At 38.7% G+C, this 21,800-nt stretch overlaps 1 protein-coding gene across 1 annotated transcript in view; it reads right to left on the bottom strand.

Moving 5' to 3' along the window:
- The window catches only part of THSD7B (thrombospondin type 1 domain containing 7B), a 785,104-nt gene that overhangs the window by 393,031 nt on the left and 370,273 nt on the right, over positions 1-21,800 (bottom strand). The window contains exon 9 of the mRNA XM_053666773.1: positions 15,311-15,426. Within this exon, the coding sequence (XP_053522748.1) occupies positions 15,311-15,426 (116 nt within the window). The remainder of the gene's footprint in view (positions 1-15,310; positions 15,427-21,800) is intronic.

The raw sequence follows: 21,800 nt of genomic DNA, 5'->3' as shown, positions 1-21,800 counted from the left end.
ATGTATGAAGGACTCAAGATAATAGACAACAGGGTGGGGTTGGCTGAGGGGGGGTTCTGAGCAGGGGAGCAACAGCGGAAAAATTGGGACAACTGTAATTAAACAATAATAAAAAAGAAATAAGCTATAACCATGCAGAAAAATGAAAGATAGAAAGATGTTTTATACTGAGTATGAGAAATAGAATAAAAAAGACATCTCAATGGAAAAAAAAAGCCTAAATGAGAACGAAATATTTGAGTAGAAACATAAAGAAGATTGGTGGGTCATCTGCATAATATCTGGGAGAAGAGAAGTCTAGACAGAGCAAATAGTATGTGCAAAGTCCCAGAGTCAAATTCCAGACAGAGCAAGTAAGACAATGGCTGGATCACTGGTTACATTGGGGTACAGAGGGAAGACAGAGAAGGAGGTCAGTATCTCTACATAGAAAAAAATTGGATTCATATCAAATATCACACAAAAGTATTAATATCATAAACTTTTTTGAAGAGAAAGATAATGCAATATCATTACGTTTTTTAGCATAGGAAAATATGTAAAACACAGAAAATAAAAATATGTAAATAACTGACAAATTTAACTACATTAAAATTAAGCATTTTTGCTCATCAAATGACAACCTCACTGTGAATGGTAATCTTTATACTACATGGAACCAAGGAGAGTTTACTCCTCAGAACATAATCATCAAAACAGAAATTAAAAAAAAAAAACAAACCCTACCCAACCACTTGCCATGTGTCATTCATTTGCCAAGTGTTTTACATGAATCAACTCATTTCATCCTCATTACACTCCTATTCTTGTTGCTCCCATTTTGCGGGTCAGAGAATGGAAGTACAGGGAAGTTTCCTACCTTTCCCAAGGTGCCAGGGGGATAGAGAGGCCATGAAACCAAGCAGTCTGAGTCCAGAGCATGTGTTCCCACCCAGCTGCTTGTCATTCTACCTCGCCTTGCTGAGAATCCCTCTCATCCTTGGATGTTCTCAGCCCATTATGAGAATTATGATGTAAAAATCAGGATCAGTGTATTAGTGCACATGGCAAATGTTCCCAGGAATTTAAAAAAAAATCAAATTAATGAGGATCCTGAGCCGTAGAGAAAGCCCATAAGGACAGGGACCATGGCCCTGGGCATATGGTCTGTGCTGACTCACAGGGCCCCAGGCTCAATGAGGCTCTTGGTTTAATGGTCTGCTGCAGTCCTATCTTCATAATTTTTGAGCAAGTCACTTTACACTTTCATTTCATGCTGAACCCTGCAAGTTATGTAGCTGGCCCCAGTAAGAAGAGATAGTCCTGTGGGAAAAGAGTGAAATCCTCTTGGTCTTTGGGACTTTGTTTCTTCTTGGAAGCACACATTCATGAAGGTGAGATAGGAGGGTTTTCTCTGCCCTGGAGTTCTGACAGCTGCTTACTAATTTTGTTTCTCTCTTAGCACTTAAATCTTTTCATCAGGAGAGAGGGTTTGCATAATCATTGAGTTACATGAACTCCACAGGATGGGTGAAGAGCCCAATGTACACCTACATATCAGGTCATGTAAACACGTTACTAAGCAATGTTGAGTTATAGTAATTTATATGCTTATCTATGATTCAGATTTTTTATTTAAAAAATTCTCCTCACTCCTTGCCCAGATAATTGAATGGCCTCATAATTTTCCCACTGATTTCTAATGCTGCCTAATCTCATTCTTTTCTGTACTGTTTTTTAAACACAAATCTGATTTTATCACAGCCATACTTAAAATTTAAATTGTCTATAAGAATTCCAGACCATGTCCAAACTTCTTAGAATAGCATAAATAAGCCGGCTCCTGCATATATCTCTACTTCTTATCACTTCCTCATAATGCATTGTGCATCCCAAATGTCACAGGCTTCCTGTCTATAATTCATTTAATTAAAATGTACTCTCACACTGCCACGCCTCTCCACTCACATGTCTATACTCCTGTAAGATACTTCCACCCCACGTTTAACTGGAAACTCCGGATATACCAAATCTTATCTCCCTTGACCACTTAGCTAGGGCAAGACCCCCTCACTGTTTAGCTGCACAATACCCTGTGCTCATTCTCTATAAAAATGTATTTATATACTTGATTTCCCTGTTAAAAAGCCCTATGATTTAAGTAAACTTATCTTGTTCACCTTAATGTTATTAGAAGTTTGCATAAAACTTAGTGTATAATGAGCCCTAAAAAAGGATTTATTGAGTTAATGATTCATTCATCTATTACGATTCATTCAATAAATATTTATGCACTTATTTTGTGGCAGCCACTATTCAGTGTGTTTGAGCAATGCACAGCACAGAGAGCTTATTTAGAGAATGATACCCACTATGAGGAAAAAGCACAGGGTAATGAGTGAGGAAGACAGTGGGAAGTAGAGGGATTCCTAATGAGGTTGGCAGAGAAAGACTGAGGCATGACATTTGAACTGAAAACAAAGTGTTGATAAAAAGGCACCAGGCCAAAGGCTGTGAGAAGAGCATTTTAAGGGGAAGGAGCAGCAAGTGCAAGGCTGAACATGATGGTCTAAAAGGAGGCCATTGCTAGAGGAAGATAAAGGAAGCAGTGGAAGGTAGGGTGTGAACTCACAAAGTTGCAAAGCAACAGACTGAGGGTGAATCCCTCTTGATTATTCCTTCACATTCGGGGTTATCTGCTTGCACAGCCCTCATTGTCCTGGGACTCACAACCTCCCTCACTTGTTTTTCCTTTGGAAAGAATGAACGGCATTTAACTCATGGCTTTGGGAGAAGGAAGTGAACATATACGGCCCCTCCTTCCTTCTCCTTTTCTTTCTTTGGGGTATATCCCCTCAGGGAATACACATCGTCTGATCTTTTCACAGGCATACTAACTAATTCAAGTTTTTAGGTAAACATCATGATCTGTGACCAGGTGGTTAAACATGTCTAATTCTGCGGCTCAGAATCAGCTGGCATTTTGACCTCTTTCTGCTATGACTAACTTTCAATTGTTTCTGAATTTGTGTTGGGGAATAGGTGTATGGGATTTCATCAACATGCAAGATGATATGTGAGTGTGTTTGTCACTTAACTTAAAGTTCCTTATTTTCTTTATTAAAATAAAAATTTATAGCTTGATCTTGAGTACGCTTGCATCTTACAACTTATGAAACAGAAGACAAGGAGGGACTTAACACATATTGAGCCCCTATTGCTGAGTTGGCTCCCATGTGGAGGATAAGTAAACCCTGGGGAGTAAGTTGTCTCAAGAATGCTGTCATAGCTATATTGAAGAGGAAAAGGGCAGTCTCAGAGAGATTAACTAAATGTAAACATCAGGAGTCCATTACAGATATGTTAGATTCTATAGATCTAGCTCTTCTACCACACATGAACAAATTAATGTCTGTTCAAAACAGAATATATTTAAGTGGTATACTGAATTCAACCAAAGATCAGTTCAAAAAGTGTTGTGTCATTCAGAAATGGGAGAGAATATTGCTGGCCCAAGTAAGAAATGAGCATATTTCCCACAGAAATTTTTAGTGCAGTCTACCCCTACTTTGGTTATCATTCATAAGGACTTTTAAAGACAGAACATTTTGAGCATAAGGACAAATTAAATATAACTGGGAAAGATCTCAAATGGCAGAGAATCTGTCATTCCTAGAATACCGATTTTGGAATATTTCATTCCATATCATTGAAAACATGCTATTCCACAGATATTCTGTCTGAACCATTTCCATGTAGTGACTTAATTTTGAAGAAACTTCCAGAAATAAGTAGTGAGGGCAGGCAGGGGCCTGGGTGAAAAGGGGCAAAGGGGAAGAAAATAGGGAACATCTATAATAATGTCAACAATAAAGTCAAATGAATAAATAAGTAGGAGATTAGCAGAACACCAGTGATAAATTTTCTGAGGAAATACTCAAAAGTTGCTTGTCTTAACCTGTGGAATCTACTCCATTTTGAGCATGAATTTGCTAGCTTATTTATTTGTTACATAAATTATGTGTTGTTTTTGAAAACCTGAAGTTCCAGTTTGACATATTAAGATTCCAACATTTACCTCTACTTCTAACTCTAGCTACTCTAGGCTTTGTTATAACACAAATTAAACAGTTTATAAATCTACCATCATACTAGCAAATCTAGCAAGTCAAAAAACCTGCTAAAGTCACATCTAATTTAGAATCATATTAAAATGCAACCAAAGTCAGGGAAGCGAAAAATAATGTATTCTTTTTAATACTAGAAAAGTATTTAATAAAGTAACACCCTGCTAAATCAAAACTAATTTATTCTAGTTCTTCATAGGAAGTACACAGAAAGCCTGAAAATAAACTTCTAATTAGAATAAGAGTCTTGGTTTCTGAAAGGCAACTCATTTACCTCTGTAAGCAAATAAGGATTATATTAAGTTGCACTGTATTGTCTGCAGAGAATTCTACAAATATGAGAAAGAAACCAGCCAGAAGTAAGAACATTTTGAAAATTAAGAACATTCACATCCACAGAAACACAGGTTTTTGCCACTAAGGCTAACAATAAATCATTATAAATATCCATGTGAGCCACAGGATTTATTTATGGTAATGTAACTTGGCTGTTGAATAAAGAAGATTAATAGTGCTTTAAAGGAACTATTACATGCAAACTAGGAAGACATAAGAGTGGATTTCAGGTGTAAAGGACAGAAATTCATGCATTAAATCAACATTTGTTGATTTTGTTTCCTTTTTTGCTTATTTGATTTTGCTTGATATGTTAGTTTATTTTATAAGACAACACTGTTTATGATAGAGTATTCCAAGGAATGATAGCCTAGGTATTTTAATAAGAATTCCAGTACACAGAAACAACATATTTTGTTTGTATAAAGTAAAACATCTAGTCCAGATCATGCTCAGGTTGAGTCTTTTCTCTTTCCTCCAAGTTTGTTTCTACATGAAGATGTTTTTCTTCTGAATTTATATTTCCTGGAGTTTCATTTCTTTTTCTATATTTCCACCTTATCTACAACAGCTCTTTTCTTAAACTGAAGTTCTCAAGTGGCTTTTGCATTGGAAATAAGGAGGTAGGCTTCAACCCTCACCTGCCTATCAGTCAGTCTTTAGGGGAACCAGTGGAAGCATAAGGGAGGAAATTAGTCATACTTGAATTCTTCTCCAAACAGCTGAGCTTAGATGTTTTAGAGGTCAGTCTCAGTGGTGAACAACCACTCTGAGGGGAATGCTCCCATACTCAGTTCATGCTGCCTTTCTACACAATGCCCCCTGTCCCTTCTCTATGGATCTTGATGTTAAGGGACCTATTCTGAACGCTGCTGGGTGACTGAGAGACCTGGCACAAGCTGGGCCATCAGACTCCCTTCTCACTTGGTGAGTTGAATAAACAGCCCCAAAGGAAGTTTCTGTCAGTGTTGGGTGCTTGACTTAAACAATTCTGCAGAGCAGGGACTGGGACAGTGATTCTTGAGTTCTCTATCTGCTAGTTCTGAGCGTGCGGAGATTCAGAGCCAGCCCCTTCGAAGGCAGAGGACACCATCCGTGCACTTACAAGCAGAGGCAGGGGCAGAGGGTGGTTACACTGGCTCTGAGAGTGAAAAGGAGGATGCTCAGTTGCTGTTTGTACTTCTAGTTCCCATACCACCCAAGTGAATTTTGTTGTTGTTGTTATTTTTGGACACCTATAAGAATTCCTGTTCTGCCCTGACCCTGATTGGTGTGGCTCAGTGGATTGGGTGTCATCCTGCAAAGTGAAAAGTTGCGTGTTCAGTTCTCAGTCAGGGCTCATGCCTGGGTTGTGGGCCTTGCCCCTTGTTGGGGTGCATGTGAAAGACAACCAACCTATTGATAAGTCTCTCTCACATTCTTGTTACTCTCTCTCTTTCTCCTTCTTTCTCCCCTCTCTAAAAATAAATAATTAAAAAAACTCCTGTTATAACTTCTCAACAAGTTTATTTTTAGCTAATTGAATAGATTCAATTACATAAATTGAATTAGAACAATATAGTAGATGCAAGTTACACATTTCTTAAAGAATTCATTGGTTCATGGTTAAATCAAATGTTTCTGTAGTCCAGTGGTTCTCAAACTTTAATGTATCTTAGAATTACTAAAACAATTTAAAAATGCAGATTTTGAGGCACCAGTCATAACTTCAAAATCCGAATCTCTTAGGATTTTAGCAAATGTCCCAGGGAATTCTGAGCTGTAAGCTATGGGCCACACTTGCAAAAAACCTTTCAATCTAGGCCACTGAAAGACTGCACATGACCATAATTTTCCATTTTTTAAAGATTTTATTTATTTATCTTTAGAGTGGAAGGGAAAAAGAGAGGGAGAGAAATATCAGTGTATGGTTGCCTCTCATACATTTCCTGCTTGGAACTGGCCTGCAACCCAGGCAAATGCCCTGACTAGGAATCGAACTGTGATACTCTGGTTTGTAGGCCCACGCTCAATCCACTGAGCTACATCAACCAGGGCTAATTTTGCATTTTAACATTACACCCTTGGATGAGATATCATTTCATAATTACTAAAATGGCCACCACCATTAAATCAACAAACAACAAGTGCTGACAAAGATGTGGAAGAAAGGGAAAACCCTAGTGCGCACTGTTGATGGGAATACAGACTGGTGCAGCCTCTATGGAAAACAGTATGGAGTTTCCTCAAAAAATTAAAAAATGGAACTTCCTTTTGACCCAGCAATCCAATTTCTGGGAATATATCCTAAGAATCCCAAAGCACCAATTCAATAGAATATACACACCTCTATGTTAACAGCAAAATTATTTATAATAGCCAAGAGCTGGAAACAGCCTCAGTGCCCATCAGTAGATGAGTGGATAAGAAAAGCTGTGGCACATTTACACAATGGAATACTACACAGTAGTAAAAAAAGATGGAACTCTTAACTTTTTACAACAGCATGGATGGACCTGGAGACTATTATGCTAAGTGAAATAAACTAGTCAGTGAAAGACAAATACTGCATGATCTCACTTATATAGGGAATCTAATGAACAAAATAAGCTAATGAGCAAAAGAGAATTAGCAGCATAGAAACATGGAACAGAGTGGCAACTGTCAGAGAGGAAGATGGAGGAGAGAAGGGGGGATGAAAGAAGGTGAAGGAATTGGCCAAAGAACATACATGCAACAGTGTGGGCACTGCCTGAGGGGGTAGCAGCTGGGTGGAGGGGGGCAAAGGAGACAACTGTAATAGCATAAGCAATAAAATATAAATTAAAAAATTATTGTTAAGTGTTCCCAAATCAACACTAGGGCTTTGCCAATTCACACTCACTTAATTAAATGTTTCCCATTGCAATGAGGGAAAAATCATTATTTTTGTTATAATTTGCATTTTCCTGATCACAGTGAAAGAGAAGTTCTTGGTCACTTATATATTGACTATTGGTATTTTCTGATGTTTCAATTGCCTTTTTAAATGATCAGACCATCAGTTTCTTCTGAGTTGCTTTTTTCTTTCTGGATTTTCATGAGTCATTTTCTATTGAGGGAACAAATCTTTTTTTTTTTTTTATTTAGTTTGCATGGATGAAACTGGAAAGCATTATGCTAAGTGAAATAAGGCAGGCAGTGAAAGACAAATACTATGTGATCTCACCTTTAACAGAAACCTAATCAACAAAACAACCAAACAAGCAAAAAATAAACAAAGACACTGAAATTGAGAACAGGCTGACAGTGACCAGAGGAGAAAGAGGAGGGAACTTCAGGGGAAAGGTGAAGGGTTTGCAGGAATAAGTATAAAGGACACATGGACAATAACAGGGGGAGAATGGAAACAGGAGAGGGGTGAGGACCACTGGAGGGGTGTGGGCTGGGGTGCTGGGGAAAGGCAGAAAACTATACTTGAACAACAATTAAAATAAATAAATTTAAAAATTATAAGCTTGGGTTTCTTAAAAAAACAAAAATGAAACCCCTTTCCCATTTCCTACAGATATATTCCTCAGTCAGAGTCCTCTTGAAATGTGAAGTTCTAGTAAGAAATGCCTTTTAGAAATTAGTGATCAAAAATAAAAAAAAAAAGAGAAAAAGAAATTAGTGATCAAATAGCCTTTGCTTCCCATGAGATGCTCATAAGCGTTCATTAAAATAATGATAAACTGACTTCATTAAAAGTAATAAACAAATGAATGGATAGAGTATAGTAATAAATAAAAGAGATAAAACACGCTTCCCTTTTAACCACGTTTGCCAGGGAACCAGAACAAATCTGACTCTAACGCCCACATATTCTATTTCCAGCATCATCACAGGTGTTCTTGTGATAAGCCACACAAATCATTTATGAAAGAAATTGACCTGCAAAGGCAGATCAATATTTTTTCAGCAATTTGTTACATTTACTTGAGCATGTAGGTTTTAACTGGCATCTATTTATTTGACACATATTACTGAATTCTGTTCTGTATTATGTTTATTACTAGGCACTTTGGGGGATGAAAATGGAAAAGGTCCCAGGCCTCAAGGACTTAACATTCCATCTAAAAAGAAACAAAATACATTTACCATTAGCTAAAATGCAAGCTAGTCATACAGGGTTCTGGGACTCCAGAATGAGGAACAGTTATTTCCAGCAGGAGAATCAGGATAAATTCTGTGGAGAAGGAAAGGCTTTATATCCAGTAAAATGGGCAAACAGTAGGGATGGAGAGAAAGACATAAACAGAGGGTCATTCTGATTTTCCTCACTACCTCCCCATATAGTACCTTGAGCTTCTTCAAGCACACACCACATTTTGTAGCTGTGCATTCATTTGGGTAATTATGTACTCGATTGCCCTATCTTCCTCCTCTAGATTATACTCTCCATAATGAAGGGATATGTGTTTCAGTGGCCACTCTATAATGTACCCACAGGACTTAACAAAATTCCTGGAATACAGCAAATGTGTACTCCTGAATGAGTAGTCAAGAATCTAGGATTCCATAAGGCTTGGCCACTTATTAGTTCTGCAATCTTGAGCCTTATATCAAAGCCTCTATATCCTCATATGTAGCAGGGGGTTGTAGTAATTACTTTTGTATAGAGTTGAGATAAGAAATAGGATAATGAATAGATGCAGAATAAGTTACAGCTATTACTAATTTGGTAGAAAGGGGCAGTGAGATGAAGCGAAGCCCTGTTGAAGTTATAGCCTGTTACTGAAAAGAGTCAGAACTTGTCCAGCTTGCTTTTCTGTAGGACTATACAGGTTCACCAGGTAGGCAATACGGTGAGTTCAATTGAAACCAGGTATCTTGACCTGGTCTTTGCCTCCACTGGAGCAGGTGACCAGGAGTGCTTCCCTCGAAGATCCTCATTTACAGAGCAGGACTAATGGGAGGGCTGTTTGTTCGTCACCAAACCGCCCGGCCAGTCAATGAGATGCACCCCTGAAAGCAACGTGTAACATATCTGTAACCTGCAGAGCCTGTGTCACAGGTCTGAGAGCACCAGTCTTCAAATCCTGCTTTTAAATTTTACTTATTTATTTCTAAATTATAGTTCACAAGCAATATTTTATTAGTTTCAGGAACACAACCTAGCCACTCAACATTCGTATACCCTGCAAAGTGAAAACTTCAATAAACCTAGAAACCATCTGCCACTGTACAAAGTTATTACAATATATTGACTACATTCCCTTGCTGTACCAGGCTTCAGATTTTTGAATCGGTAATAAACCAACAAGATGATCTGTGCTTACGAATATGAGAAGTAACTTGTTGTGGGATGAAACAGGCAGGCTCGGAGTCAGAGAAATCTGGATCCAGCCCTGGCTTTGCCTCCGACGTGGTGGGTGAGTTTAGATCAATGACCCCATCTTCCTGAGCGGGGGGTGGGGGGTTCCTCACCTGTTAGTCATAAACAATTAGACCCACACCCTGGGGCCATCATAGGAAGTAAAGAGCCCCAGCTGGTGATACTGTGAACTCCAGGTCTTTGTAAATGTATATCAATCTCTGGCCCAGAAGGAAGAGGAAGTAGAGAATAGGAGTAAGTGTGTGGGCTGAGAAGGCTTCTCTATCAGCTACTACTTGCACTAACATTTACTGTGAAGAAGAAGTGTAGGTAACAGCGACCAAGAGTCCTGACCTCTGAGCAGCAGTTCTTATCAGTGGTGTTTTTCCACATCTGGATGTGGTCAAAAGGCTGTAAAAAATGTTTTTTTTTGTTTTGTTTTTTTGCCTAATCAAATTTAAGCAGAAGGGGGAGAAACATGGGAGGAAAAACTTAAATGACAGAATTTTATCTCTCTCTTTTTCCCCATGAATTAAGAAAAGGGTCTTTATGAATTTTATTAGCAGAATGCCTCCATTGGGCAGGAGTATGACTAAAAAGTGTCATATCTAAAAGTCCAAGTGCTTGTCACTCCTCCTGCTAAATTTTCAGGAATATTTATTGAGTGCTACTAGAACTGTATAGGGATCCGTAGGCTTAGGAAGCATGTCACCCCCAGTGCAGCTGATAAAATCAAAGGCACTGACACCTTGTATAATGGAGTTTATGCTTGGGCCATACACGAGGTCTGTCCAGAAAGTATCCATCCACATTTTTTACACTATGAAAAAGGCATATTTTTTATAGTAAGAAAAATACTAGGGGAGGATGGTTACCTGCCACCTATGGGTGTTGGACCAGCTTGTCCCACATCTCCACCCCTCCTATCAGTCTCCTTGTGGCTTCTGCATATGCTTACCTCCATGACTTCTGTTCAGCTGGACTTTAGGTGCTCTCAGTAATAGTTGTTTATAGTTTAGTTGTCATTTTGATGTGGTCGTGGGAGGATTAAAGTACTCTATTTACCTATGCCACCATCTTGACCAGAACTCCTGAGAGATTTAATATTGCAAAATTTCCTTAAACGCAGAGATTCTGACTAACATGGCTGAGGTGAATACCCAACATCTACATATTGAAAAAAGCCCCACAGAGCTGAGAGCCTCTAAATTTACAAACTGTTGCTATTATTAAGCAAACAACATTGGGTACCTCAGGCAGTTATTTGCTTCATAGGATAAAGGAAGAATGAGAAAAACTAATTTAAAAAGTACCAAAGAATGGATGGTTAATGGTTCTTGATTAGGTGCCTAATTTATTGCTGGGACTTAAAAACTACAGCGGCTACAACAGGACCACAACTTGATAAATATCTGCTTTGCTAAGAAGCATGTGGCACTACCATTAATCATTCCAAAAGAATTTCAGATAAAGAAGAATAAGAAGCCAGAAAGTATAGCTAGCTACTAGCAAGAGAGTATTCATGGCTTGAATACTTTTCAGTTGTAAGGGTTTAGCTCATGAATCCAGCAAAGACAAAATAAAACCTGATACAAGTCATCCAGTGCTAAGATACCAATCACTCCTGGTGCATTCTACCGCCTGGAATTACCTGGGTTTTCTGAGAGTTTTGGAATAGATTTCCTTTGGAATTCACATAAACTATTAAATCATAATGTCTTGGTGTATTTAAGGGGTCTCCAGGTGATTCTATTATGCAGAAAATTTGGAGACCCTGAGAATAAACTCTTCTCAACATTGATGACCCAACCTAAAACCACAGCTATTAAAAAAGAGAGAGGAAGCTCATCCATCCTCATTAGTTGAGGGTGCCACCTGCTCAGGCCTGTTCCTCTTCTGATGTCTCATTTTAGGTTAAAACACTTTTTTTAACTTCATACCCTACCACACCTATGTCCCCACCTGCTGTCCTGTCCCTGGTCCGCGATTCTTACTTTACAACTTAGACTATTCATTGCGTTGCTCAAAACTTTCTAATAACCCTCACCCCCCCCCCACACACACACTAAATTACATGCAGGTATCACCTGGGAGCTTGTCAAAACATATAATTTCATGGTCTGTCTAGGTCAACTGACAGACTATATTTTAATAAGACCCTCGAGGGACTTGTATAATCAGTTAAGTTTGGTAAGTACTGCTTTGGAACACTATTTCCCAAAGGAGCTTTTGAAAGACACTCTTTAAGGACAGAGAATCCACTGCCTAGATTCAAAAGCACACCTGTCTCTCTCTTCACAGGACATCTATCCATTCAAAAAAAATATTTACTGAGTGACAACTACACCCCATATTATGCTGGGGTTAGAGAATCCAGCAGCAAAAACAACAAAATTTGTCCCTGAATTCGTAGTCTTACAATCAGCAAGGGCAATGTTAACAAGGAAAGAACAACAAGGGAGCATCATGAAGGAAACGTGTGGGATGCTCTAGTTAGTGAAGTGGATGTGGGCATGGTCTAATGCAGTTTTGGAGATGAGAGCAGCGCTCCTGAGGAAAGGCTGTTATAGCAGGTCCTCACGCACAGCAGGTGAAAAGGCTTGGAAGAACTAGAGAAATGCTTGCCCTGTGCCTACTCTATGCAAGGCATTTTTCTAACTGCTTCCCTCATATTTAGGTGCTTTACAGATGAAGAAACTAAGGCAGAGAAAGATTGTATAATGTACTGACCGGCACAGAGCAAACTTTGGAATTCAACTCTGCCAATCTGGCTATATCATCTATATTCTTAGCCAGCACACTTACAACATTTGAGCTCCAAAGAACATAAAGCATTCAAGAAGCTGAAGAAACACACCATATATCCAGATTTCAAGCAGTTTTTGCTCATGTATCTATGGTCCTTTTCTTTCCTCATAAGTGGGGAATGCATTACCATTTAGCAGCAGCTTCCTATGACTCAAACTTTTAAGAAATACCCCATATTTATTAAATCAAAATTTCTGGCCATGGAATTGAAAATATGCATTTTAATAATGCTTCTAAGCAATTCAGAGGCAATCAATTGAGAACCATAGGTTTTGAGGTACCATTTTCTCCAATAATCTCCTCCTCCTCATAGGCTCCCCAGTCCCCAAACAACCCATGGTTACTTAATAATATACAGAGGTGGGCAAAAGTAGGTTTACAGTTGTTCATATGGAAAAATATATAATAGAGTAAATAATAATACAAGAATGAACTCTGTTTTTTGTACTCACAACTGTAAACCTCCTTTTGCCCATCCTTGTACTGGTCCCAAGATATAACTAAACATGAGGATAGGTGGAATTAAAGTGGAAAGCTAGAAGAAATCTGAAAATCGAGTCTTTGCTACACCAGGTCCCTTTGGTGCCAGACTGAAAAGTAGTATCGAGACTTGAAAAATTGGAGGCAAAAGAGACCACAGAGGCTCGGAACTATTTTTGTTTCACTGCCAACATTTAAATAACTAAGTGAGCTTCTGGGAAATGGAGTAAAATGTCAAATTGCTGGAAGAGCAGTTATTTCACATTCTCCATCATTAGCCAGTGCTAGCAGAAGACTCTCAGGCAGCACAGGGAATTTTCTTGAATGTAAATACATGCACTAGCAGTAGCTGAAGAAATCTCTGGCCGCGAGGGTGCACTGGCTCAGCAAAACTAATGCACCTCCTGAGTGTCTAGGGACCTGGGCAGCTCCACCAGCAACCTCTGGCTGCCAGCAGGGTATTCTTTGCAATGCAGTCTTTTCCTTCTTATAACCACTTAACAAACGAGTTATGGTAATCTTTCATGGGGAAGAAACTAAAAGAAGTAGCTGAACCTCAATAAAATCCCATCATCACAGATTGTTTCTTTGTGAATTTTTCTAGTATTTATCTTTAAGAGTTGGAATGTTTTTCAGGTTCATTATTATTAAAATTATTCCAAAAGTCAGTTTTGTAGATGTTACCTTTCAAATGGTTCAAAATATAGACTATAGCTTTTCTGTCTCACTCTGTCTGAAAAAATGGCATTCCCTTGACCACTCTGAAGAAACCCTGTTCATTCAGTTCACTTCCTTCCAAACTTCATTCACAAAAATAAGTCCTGGGGAATTTGTAGAGGAGATTGTTGTTTCCACCTCTTAAAATGTCAGATAAATATTTCACTGTATTTTCAAAGCTTTTTTTTGCATTTACTATATTTATTTATGATTCTATCCATAAGCAAAGCTCATTGGATGCTACTTTATTAATGCTGTGACAAAGAATCATTAAGAAGATGAAGTCGCACGTTATAAACACTTTGTGCAGGTGCCCGGCTGCTGCAGACTCAGACACTGATGATGATAATATTCAACAGCTGTCACTACCTTTTTGCCAATCACTGAGAGGTGGCCTGAAATGGCAGTCAGAAAAATATATCAATGTTGGCCATTTTGTCATGTCGCTCCCATGAAAATAGGTGACAATCAAAGTACTTTTGGAGGATCCCACATTCACACATTCATAGGCCTGGAATTTTGCAAAGAAACATGTTAGTGACCTCAGTATCTGTGGCGGATTCTGTCTTTGCAGACCTGCAGAGCAACACATCCTTCCCCCTTCCTCCGGGAGATTACTGCAGCGATAGCGAGGGCCAGGCCTTGCTTGGGAGGAGCTGATGAGCAAGAGAAAGCCTTGGATGTGTGCCTGAGGCCCAGTTTCCTCCTACTCTGTGCACTAAGGTTAATACTCTTTCCATCCTTCCTTTTCTTGAATGGGCCTCTTTTCTTACTATGACAGTAGTAAGATCTACAGAATTAAAACTAAGGTGTGAGACTAAGGAAGAGGAACTAAACTATTAACTCCTGGACTTAGGCTTAAATGGAGCTTCGGGGCTAGGAAGTATTCTGTCTCTGTGTGGACTAGCTCATCAAGGAACTGTCATAATCATGGGAGGATATACCTGTTCTAAGAAAGAGGGTCTTTTACCAAGTGCTCCTGTGTGTTTAGTAGGACTTAGTATTAAATTTCCTGGATCATAGCCTGGTAAATACACCCAGTGTATAAAGCACAGCCATTAAGAGTAAAGAAATGCAAATCTTGTACTGCCAATTTTGGTATCTGTTCGACACTTGCAAAACTATTGTCCACAGGTTTATAGTTATCAGTGACATAAGTGTTGCGCTTCAAGCCCTATATTCCAATGAAAATACCTGGTCAGGCTCCACATATACAGGAGCAATAAAGAAATCATGATGGTGATGATGGTTTATAAGGAACCACACGTAGGTGGTTCAAAATGCTACAACAGGATTAACAGAAGATGAGTCCTCCTGCAGTGCATGCCAGTGGAATTAGTGCACAGAGCACCTGACTACGTTTTCCCTGCCTAGTTCTAATGATCCGGATATCCTAGACTTCATTTACAAATGTTACAAACCTGGTCCCCAGGGTAACTTGCCAATGAAAAAGCAGGGGGCTCACATTCCAGTCTCTCACTTATGTAGCAGTTGGGAAAACAATGAGGTGGCTAGGAAATGAAGCACTAAGAAAATAGCGTCCACCTACCTGATTGGCACAGCCTCGGGCAGGGCGTCCATTCGCTGAAAGCAGTCACAATACAGTCTTTTTTGCATGGGAGGAGACAAGGGCGAGTTGTTTCCGGCCTAGTAGAATCTGGACATCTGTCAATGTGAAGAGATCACATCAGTGCCTGCTGGGGAAACTGCTTTACCATAGAACTGTAGGATTTCAGAACACAAAACATCACCTTGTTTTTTTCTCGTTAACTAGAGGAGGTAAGACAGACCCAGGAAGGTGCAGATACCTGCCCAAGGGCTCACAGCCAGAGGCGGAGCAGAAGAAGACTTCAGTCCCCTAGTCCCAGACACCAAAATTCTTTTCCCTAGACCAGGAAAAGAACAATCCCTGAAACTAACTAAACACAATGTCAAGAAAGTGTCTCCTCAACAGCATTAGTTCAAACAGCATCTTTTTTTTTCAGAATGAGTATATATGTTTTGAAAAGTGTTTTATGCAAGGTAATGTATTAAATCTGTGATATCCTTCAAAAGGGTGAGGAAAATATTACACAGCATATGGATACATTGATTGGGAAAGAAAAATCACTGAAGACCACTTAACTATATTACACATCTTTGATTATTAACAGAATTTTACAATAGTTAAATAATTGTCAGGTGTCTCTTTAAAACATGCAAGCACAGAGATTGTCCAAATTTCAAATACTAAGAAAAAATAAGAGATGATAATATTTGGGGGAGAAGAAGAAAAACAGGTCATCTACGAAGAGGGAAGAATCTGACTGATATTAGACCCCATCGATTTATGCAGTTATGAAAACTAAAACATTCTCTTAGCTTTAAATCTTTGTAAACAATACACAGACAAAACATGGATACTGAATAGGGCTGTGGAACAGAATGCACTTATCATTCTTGCCACCATAAGGTGAAGACACAGTGGGCAAAGGACTGAGGGTCTTAGGGGAAGAAAATAAAGTGGAGGCTTGGATGCCCTCATGTAACAAGGCAGGGGGTCAGAAAGCCAATCTACACATAAAAAATAAGAAACAAAGTCAACATTGTGGGGAACCAGGGAGGAATTAATGTAAATGAGCTGGGTTTCTTGCTTTCATAAGAGGAATCAATAAATGCACAGTTTCAATTGAGATGGATATATAAATGATATGTGAAAAATATATCATGTAGCATTAGGAGCTAAACCTCAGAAGGGAGGACAGACAACAATATGTAATCAGGCTGGTTTGTATTTGTATAAAGACACGATAGATAGAGAAGAAACTAATAAAGAGGGAGCCAAAGGCAAAGCAGGAGGCAAGGAAGGGGCTCATGAGAACAGGGATAGGTTAAGGCTTGTTGTTGTTACTTCATCTCTCTTTGTACAGTGTTAATATGTGTGAACCATGTGAAGGCTTACCCAGTCAGCAAAGCAGATGGGGGAAGCAAACCACAGCAACTGTGAAGAAGTACTTGTATTTGGGATGTGGGATACTAAGCAGAGTAGGAGAAGGTTGGTGGCCGGTTGCTTCCCATCATCAGTTTTTTTTTTCATCAGCAACAACAAAAAATTATTTTAGTTCTACTGTGGAACACAACATACTTTGATGAAAATTGAAAATAAATATACACTCACAGAAAAAGATTTGCTCAATTAATTACTAGTGACATTATTATTAATCATACTTAATACATACAAAACCTATCAATAGTTCAATTCAATGAACATAGAAATACAAAGAAAAAAGAGTGTTCTTAAAGTGTCTTTATGAGGAGATAGTATTATTTAAATAAGCAATGCTGTTAAGGAAAATTTATGCCAGACTTCAGCAGAAATAGCAAAAAACACTAAAATCATTCCCAAGTTCTTTATTCACACTCTGATATCCACTAAAATTAAATTGATCTGCTACTGCTGGAAATGAACGTACAACCCAAGCCAACTTTCTGTGTACACTGCCTCATGCATTCACAGCAGAGCTTAGAAATACTTGTGGGGCTAGCTTCATACTTTCCAGAGAGGGTGGCTAACCTGCAGGGTCTTTGTTCACTTCAGTTAGGAGAGGGTGTTAGTTTTTCTAGAGAACTAACATTGTCTACTTTATTTACACTTTGTCAGTATCACTCACAACAAATACTCACTGAGCCCAATGTCAACTCTCCACAGTATGGTTCATCCCCCTTTTCTCTGTGTTCTTCCACCAAGTCCATAAGTAATGGCATCATCCCTTCAGTGGCAAAGGTCAAGTTCAGGTTACAGTGCTTTTATAGAGGCCACACATCGAGGGCTCCCCTGGAATGTGATTTCTGGTCTCATAGGAGCCAACTATTCCCTTGTAGGTAAAACTGTCTTTTTTTGTTCATTTCTTCTTCCAAGAAGGGCAGCATTTTCTTCATGTATTCAACTTTCTCTTCCTTTCTATTTACATGTTGTCTACCACTTCAAGGATTGGCACAGTTCCAATATTCATAAATGTCCCCTTAGTCTTTAAAAATATTCTCTTTGACCATCAGCAACTTATGTGTCCTCCGCTTCTAAAACTATAAGGTTTTATTGTCACTGACTGAAAAAAAAGACTTTTAACATCTTTTGTGCTGCTGGTTTTGTGTGTGTGTGCAAATGTGCACAGGTGTGCATGAAAAATACATACGCTAACCTTGAATGCTTTCATGGTAGAATTCTATCTTATACCGTAACTTAGAAATGCCATATATCTGTGCATTGTAAATATCAGACAGTGAATGGTTGAATACTACTCTCTGCTACTGGAGCCTAAAAACAAATAAATCCCTAGGGATATTCGACAAACTTATCCAACTATTTCCAAAATGAAATTGAAGACTTAAAATGCAAGGGAACATGGATTCACTTTTTAGTTAGTAAACAAAGTATGGCCCCTGGTCTTTTGTCATAACTTATACTTCCAACTTTTATGTAATGAACAATCTGATCCCAGATTGGCAGGGCTCTTGATAAAAGGATGAAAGCATTTCATTTGAACACATATTATTTTCCTGGACTTACACTACAGTATTCTACAATGACTGTCTCTTGGTCACCGTGTAGGCTAAATTCACTTATAAACACTACTGAATTGCATTAAATTGAGTTACAAAGACCTGTCATTTTCCAGTTTCTCTACATAATCAAGATGCAGACAAGAAGAAATGAAATACTGCCATTTGTGACAACATAGATGAACCTTGAGAATACTATGTTAAGCAAAATAGGTCAGTCAGAAGAAAGCTAAGAACCATATTTCACTCCTATGTGGAATATAAAACTGAAACTTGTAGACACACACAACAATGTGGTGGTTACCGGGGGAAGGGGCAGGGGTGTGGTTAGCAGAGGTCAAGGAAGGGCCAAATATTTGGTGACAGAAAGTGATTTGACTTTGGATGGTGGGCACACAATGCAATATATAAATCATGTATCATAGAAAGATACATGTGAAACCTATATGATCCTATTAACCAATGTCGCCCCAATAAATTTAACTTAAAAAAGACCTGGCATTTCTCAGTGTGTCTCCATAATCAGGATGCAGACACAGTGCTCCATCTTCCCCAGCAGTCCTCCTACCAGGAACCAACTTTCCACCTTGTTCAGCGAAGGGGGAAACCTGGCAACTTTTGAAACAGTAAATGTTTAACTGGAGCTTCATATTTCTATATCTCACAAAATGCCAAGTGTTTATACATTAAAGACAGAAAACGCCTTATCAGGGTCTTTGGAAGGCTTCGAGTTGTGTGTTTTTAATCTTTATTATTATTTTTCTACAATGCAGCTGGAAAAGAAGTACTGAATGGTGAGACAAACCAAACAAAGCCCCCAAAATACACCAACAAGCTCTCACAATCTGTTTCAGTTGTGCCCTAGCTAGTTCTAATTTTCTGATATGATCAGTTCTATTACTCATACAATGGGAACATGCTCACCTACACAATTGCATGGAAAACAAACACCAGCCCAGAGCAAGAACTCGTAAGGAGTTCTGTGCATCCCGGTGCAATGAGTTTCGAGATAAAACACATTAGGTTAGCCCATCCATCCCATGGAGACGTGTTTCTTTCATTCCACCTGAAGGCCACTCTTTTTTAGGATATTTTCTTCCCCTTTCCTTTTTTGATTGCTCCACCCCCACAGCAAGGATTTGACAAATGGCTGTGGATCTTTTTCCACTGCAATGGCTTTCACTTGAAAAAGAATAAAAATACACAGGCTTTGAAAGGGCAGAGAAAAGAATATTCTTTACTGCTGGTAATCTCACTATCTCACAATGTGCTTCACTGGACAGTAGTTATTATTTTCTTAGCTCAATTAATCTCATTAACCTCAAGAATTTTAATTAACTTGACTAAAGTCAATGGAGGCTCCTTGTGTTTAGTAGAATTGTTTGGAGATGTACAGTGAGAATTAAAATTAGGTTAAGTCTCCAGCCTCATTAACAGTGCAAAAAGTGATTAGTAATATCTGTGTGTGTGTTAAGGAAAACATCTGCACAATTCACTTTCCTGTGTTGAAAAACTGAGCAAACCTGGAGGTTATTCATCATAAAAATAATAGTTTAGTCCCACTTATGTAAACTTTCAAAGAAATGCATATTCATTTGTGAATTATGCTTTTAACTCTAAACTTTTGCTCTTGTGATTTGGGGGTCATAAAATATTATTAAGGTAACAGGGAGTAAGCTGATATGCTCAAACTTTAATAAAAAGATTGTCATTCAAAGTAATTATGAGGATGAAGGAGAAAAAAGAGAACTATTTGAACATATAATCTAACTTTTTATGTCCAACTCGCCTTTAAATTGGGATGATAATTTACTTGATAGGTGTAGATCTCAATTCCAATGCCCCTTTGTGCTAAGAAATAAACAAACTGCATTCCTATCAAGTGGATTTTTCTTCTGATTCAGAACTAAGGATTTTTTCCCAAAGGTAGAAGATCAGACTTCAAGTATGCTAAATTTTCTCGTCACTATAAACAATATAGTTGCATATCATGCAAGGTGTACTCCTGTACCTAGGACCTATTTATTTTTATTTATATATTAGAGCTAATATTTCATGCATCTGTTTTAAGCAGTTGAACATTTACATCATAAAAATAACATTATCAAGGCTGAAATCCTTTCCAAGATAAAAAGTTCTTTTACATGATACCTTTTTAAGCCATTTAGAATTTTGCCATAACCCCAGGAATTAGGTGATATGAAAACATTAATGTACATGTTTGGTTATAACTCCCACTGGCTCCATCAGTCCACATGGTGTTATGAATTCCAGGCAAGTTAAACCACACAACTGCATAATTTGATGTTCCATAAAACATCACAAGCAATGTAGCATTGGATGCTAAACAGAAATAACATTTTTTGAGTTAATAAGAGCAGAAGGTCATGTGCATGATCTGTTATTCATTAGTCTTCATGGCAACCCTCTTTGCCAAAATTTATTATGGTAGATATAATATATTTTTGAAGCAAAGAATAAATATCTACTCTGTTTTCTGTAATTCATGTCCAATTCTTGGTAAATGCTATTACTTTCCTACACATAGGTCAAATTAATCCATACAGTCTAAAATGTTTATGAAACACTAAATTTCTGCCAGACACTGTGCTAAAGTCTAGGGTTCTTACAATGTAGAACATCCCATCCTAGCCCTTTGGAAGCCACTATTAGAAGGAAAGGCAGGTGAGGTCTTCCTGACTGTGCTTTACTTCAAGTCATAGTTATCTCCATTTACATTTGCAGAGCCAGCTGCCCATCAGATGCTCCAACACCAGCAGCATCTGGCCAGTCTGCACTATTTCCGTCATCAGCACTTCATTTCCCTTAACTGAGCTTCTGTGACTTTCCTTACACACAGTTAAGTGTGGTTTCCATGGCAGTGTGGCTCAGGCCCAGAGCCCGTCATCACAGTGCCCCAAGATGAAATTAATCAGGTGTCTGCGTTGCCCATGGCAGCAATACAAATTGGCTTGAATTAGGCAGAAGAGCAAATGTATTGCCTAGGTTGCCAGGAAAGGCAGAGGTATAATTAGGGGGGACGCAACCAAGGACTCGATGCTGCCAGGATTGGTTCTGCTTCAATTTCTGCTTCTTTCTGAGCATCAGCTTTATTTTGCCTCCAGCATTTGCCACTAGGCCTAACAATGGCTATGACAACTCTCAATCCATATACTTAGGGAAACCAGTACAGAAAAAAGATAGGGTTTCATTTTCCCATCTTGAAAATTCCTGGGAACATCTCTAAATTGCCTAGTTGGCACCAGCCCATCCTGGTGACCCACCACTCCTGTGGCTGGGTGGATTGTTTCACCACAAAGAAGGGACTAGTTCAAAAACGGCCACATGGAAATCTCTATGGATGGAAAAGATTCCCAGTCTCTGTACACTGCATAGGCCCCTTACATTTTTTTCCCCACAAGTCTTCCCAAATGGACTTGAGGAATTGAGTTATGCCTCCTCACACCCCCACAGCTGAGCTCTCCCCTCAATTGCTGCTT

This window comes from Artibeus jamaicensis, unplaced genomic scaffold (genome assembly GCF_021234435.1).
Source record: "Artibeus jamaicensis isolate MK-2021 breed Jamaican fruit bat unplaced genomic scaffold, CSHL_Jam_final contig_1284, whole genome shotgun sequence".
In the NCBI taxonomy this organism is placed as follows: domain Eukaryota; kingdom Metazoa; phylum Chordata; class Mammalia; order Chiroptera; family Phyllostomidae; genus Artibeus; species Artibeus jamaicensis.
Note: the sequence above shows the minus strand (reverse complement) of the source record. Positions and strands in the feature narration are given on the sequence as shown.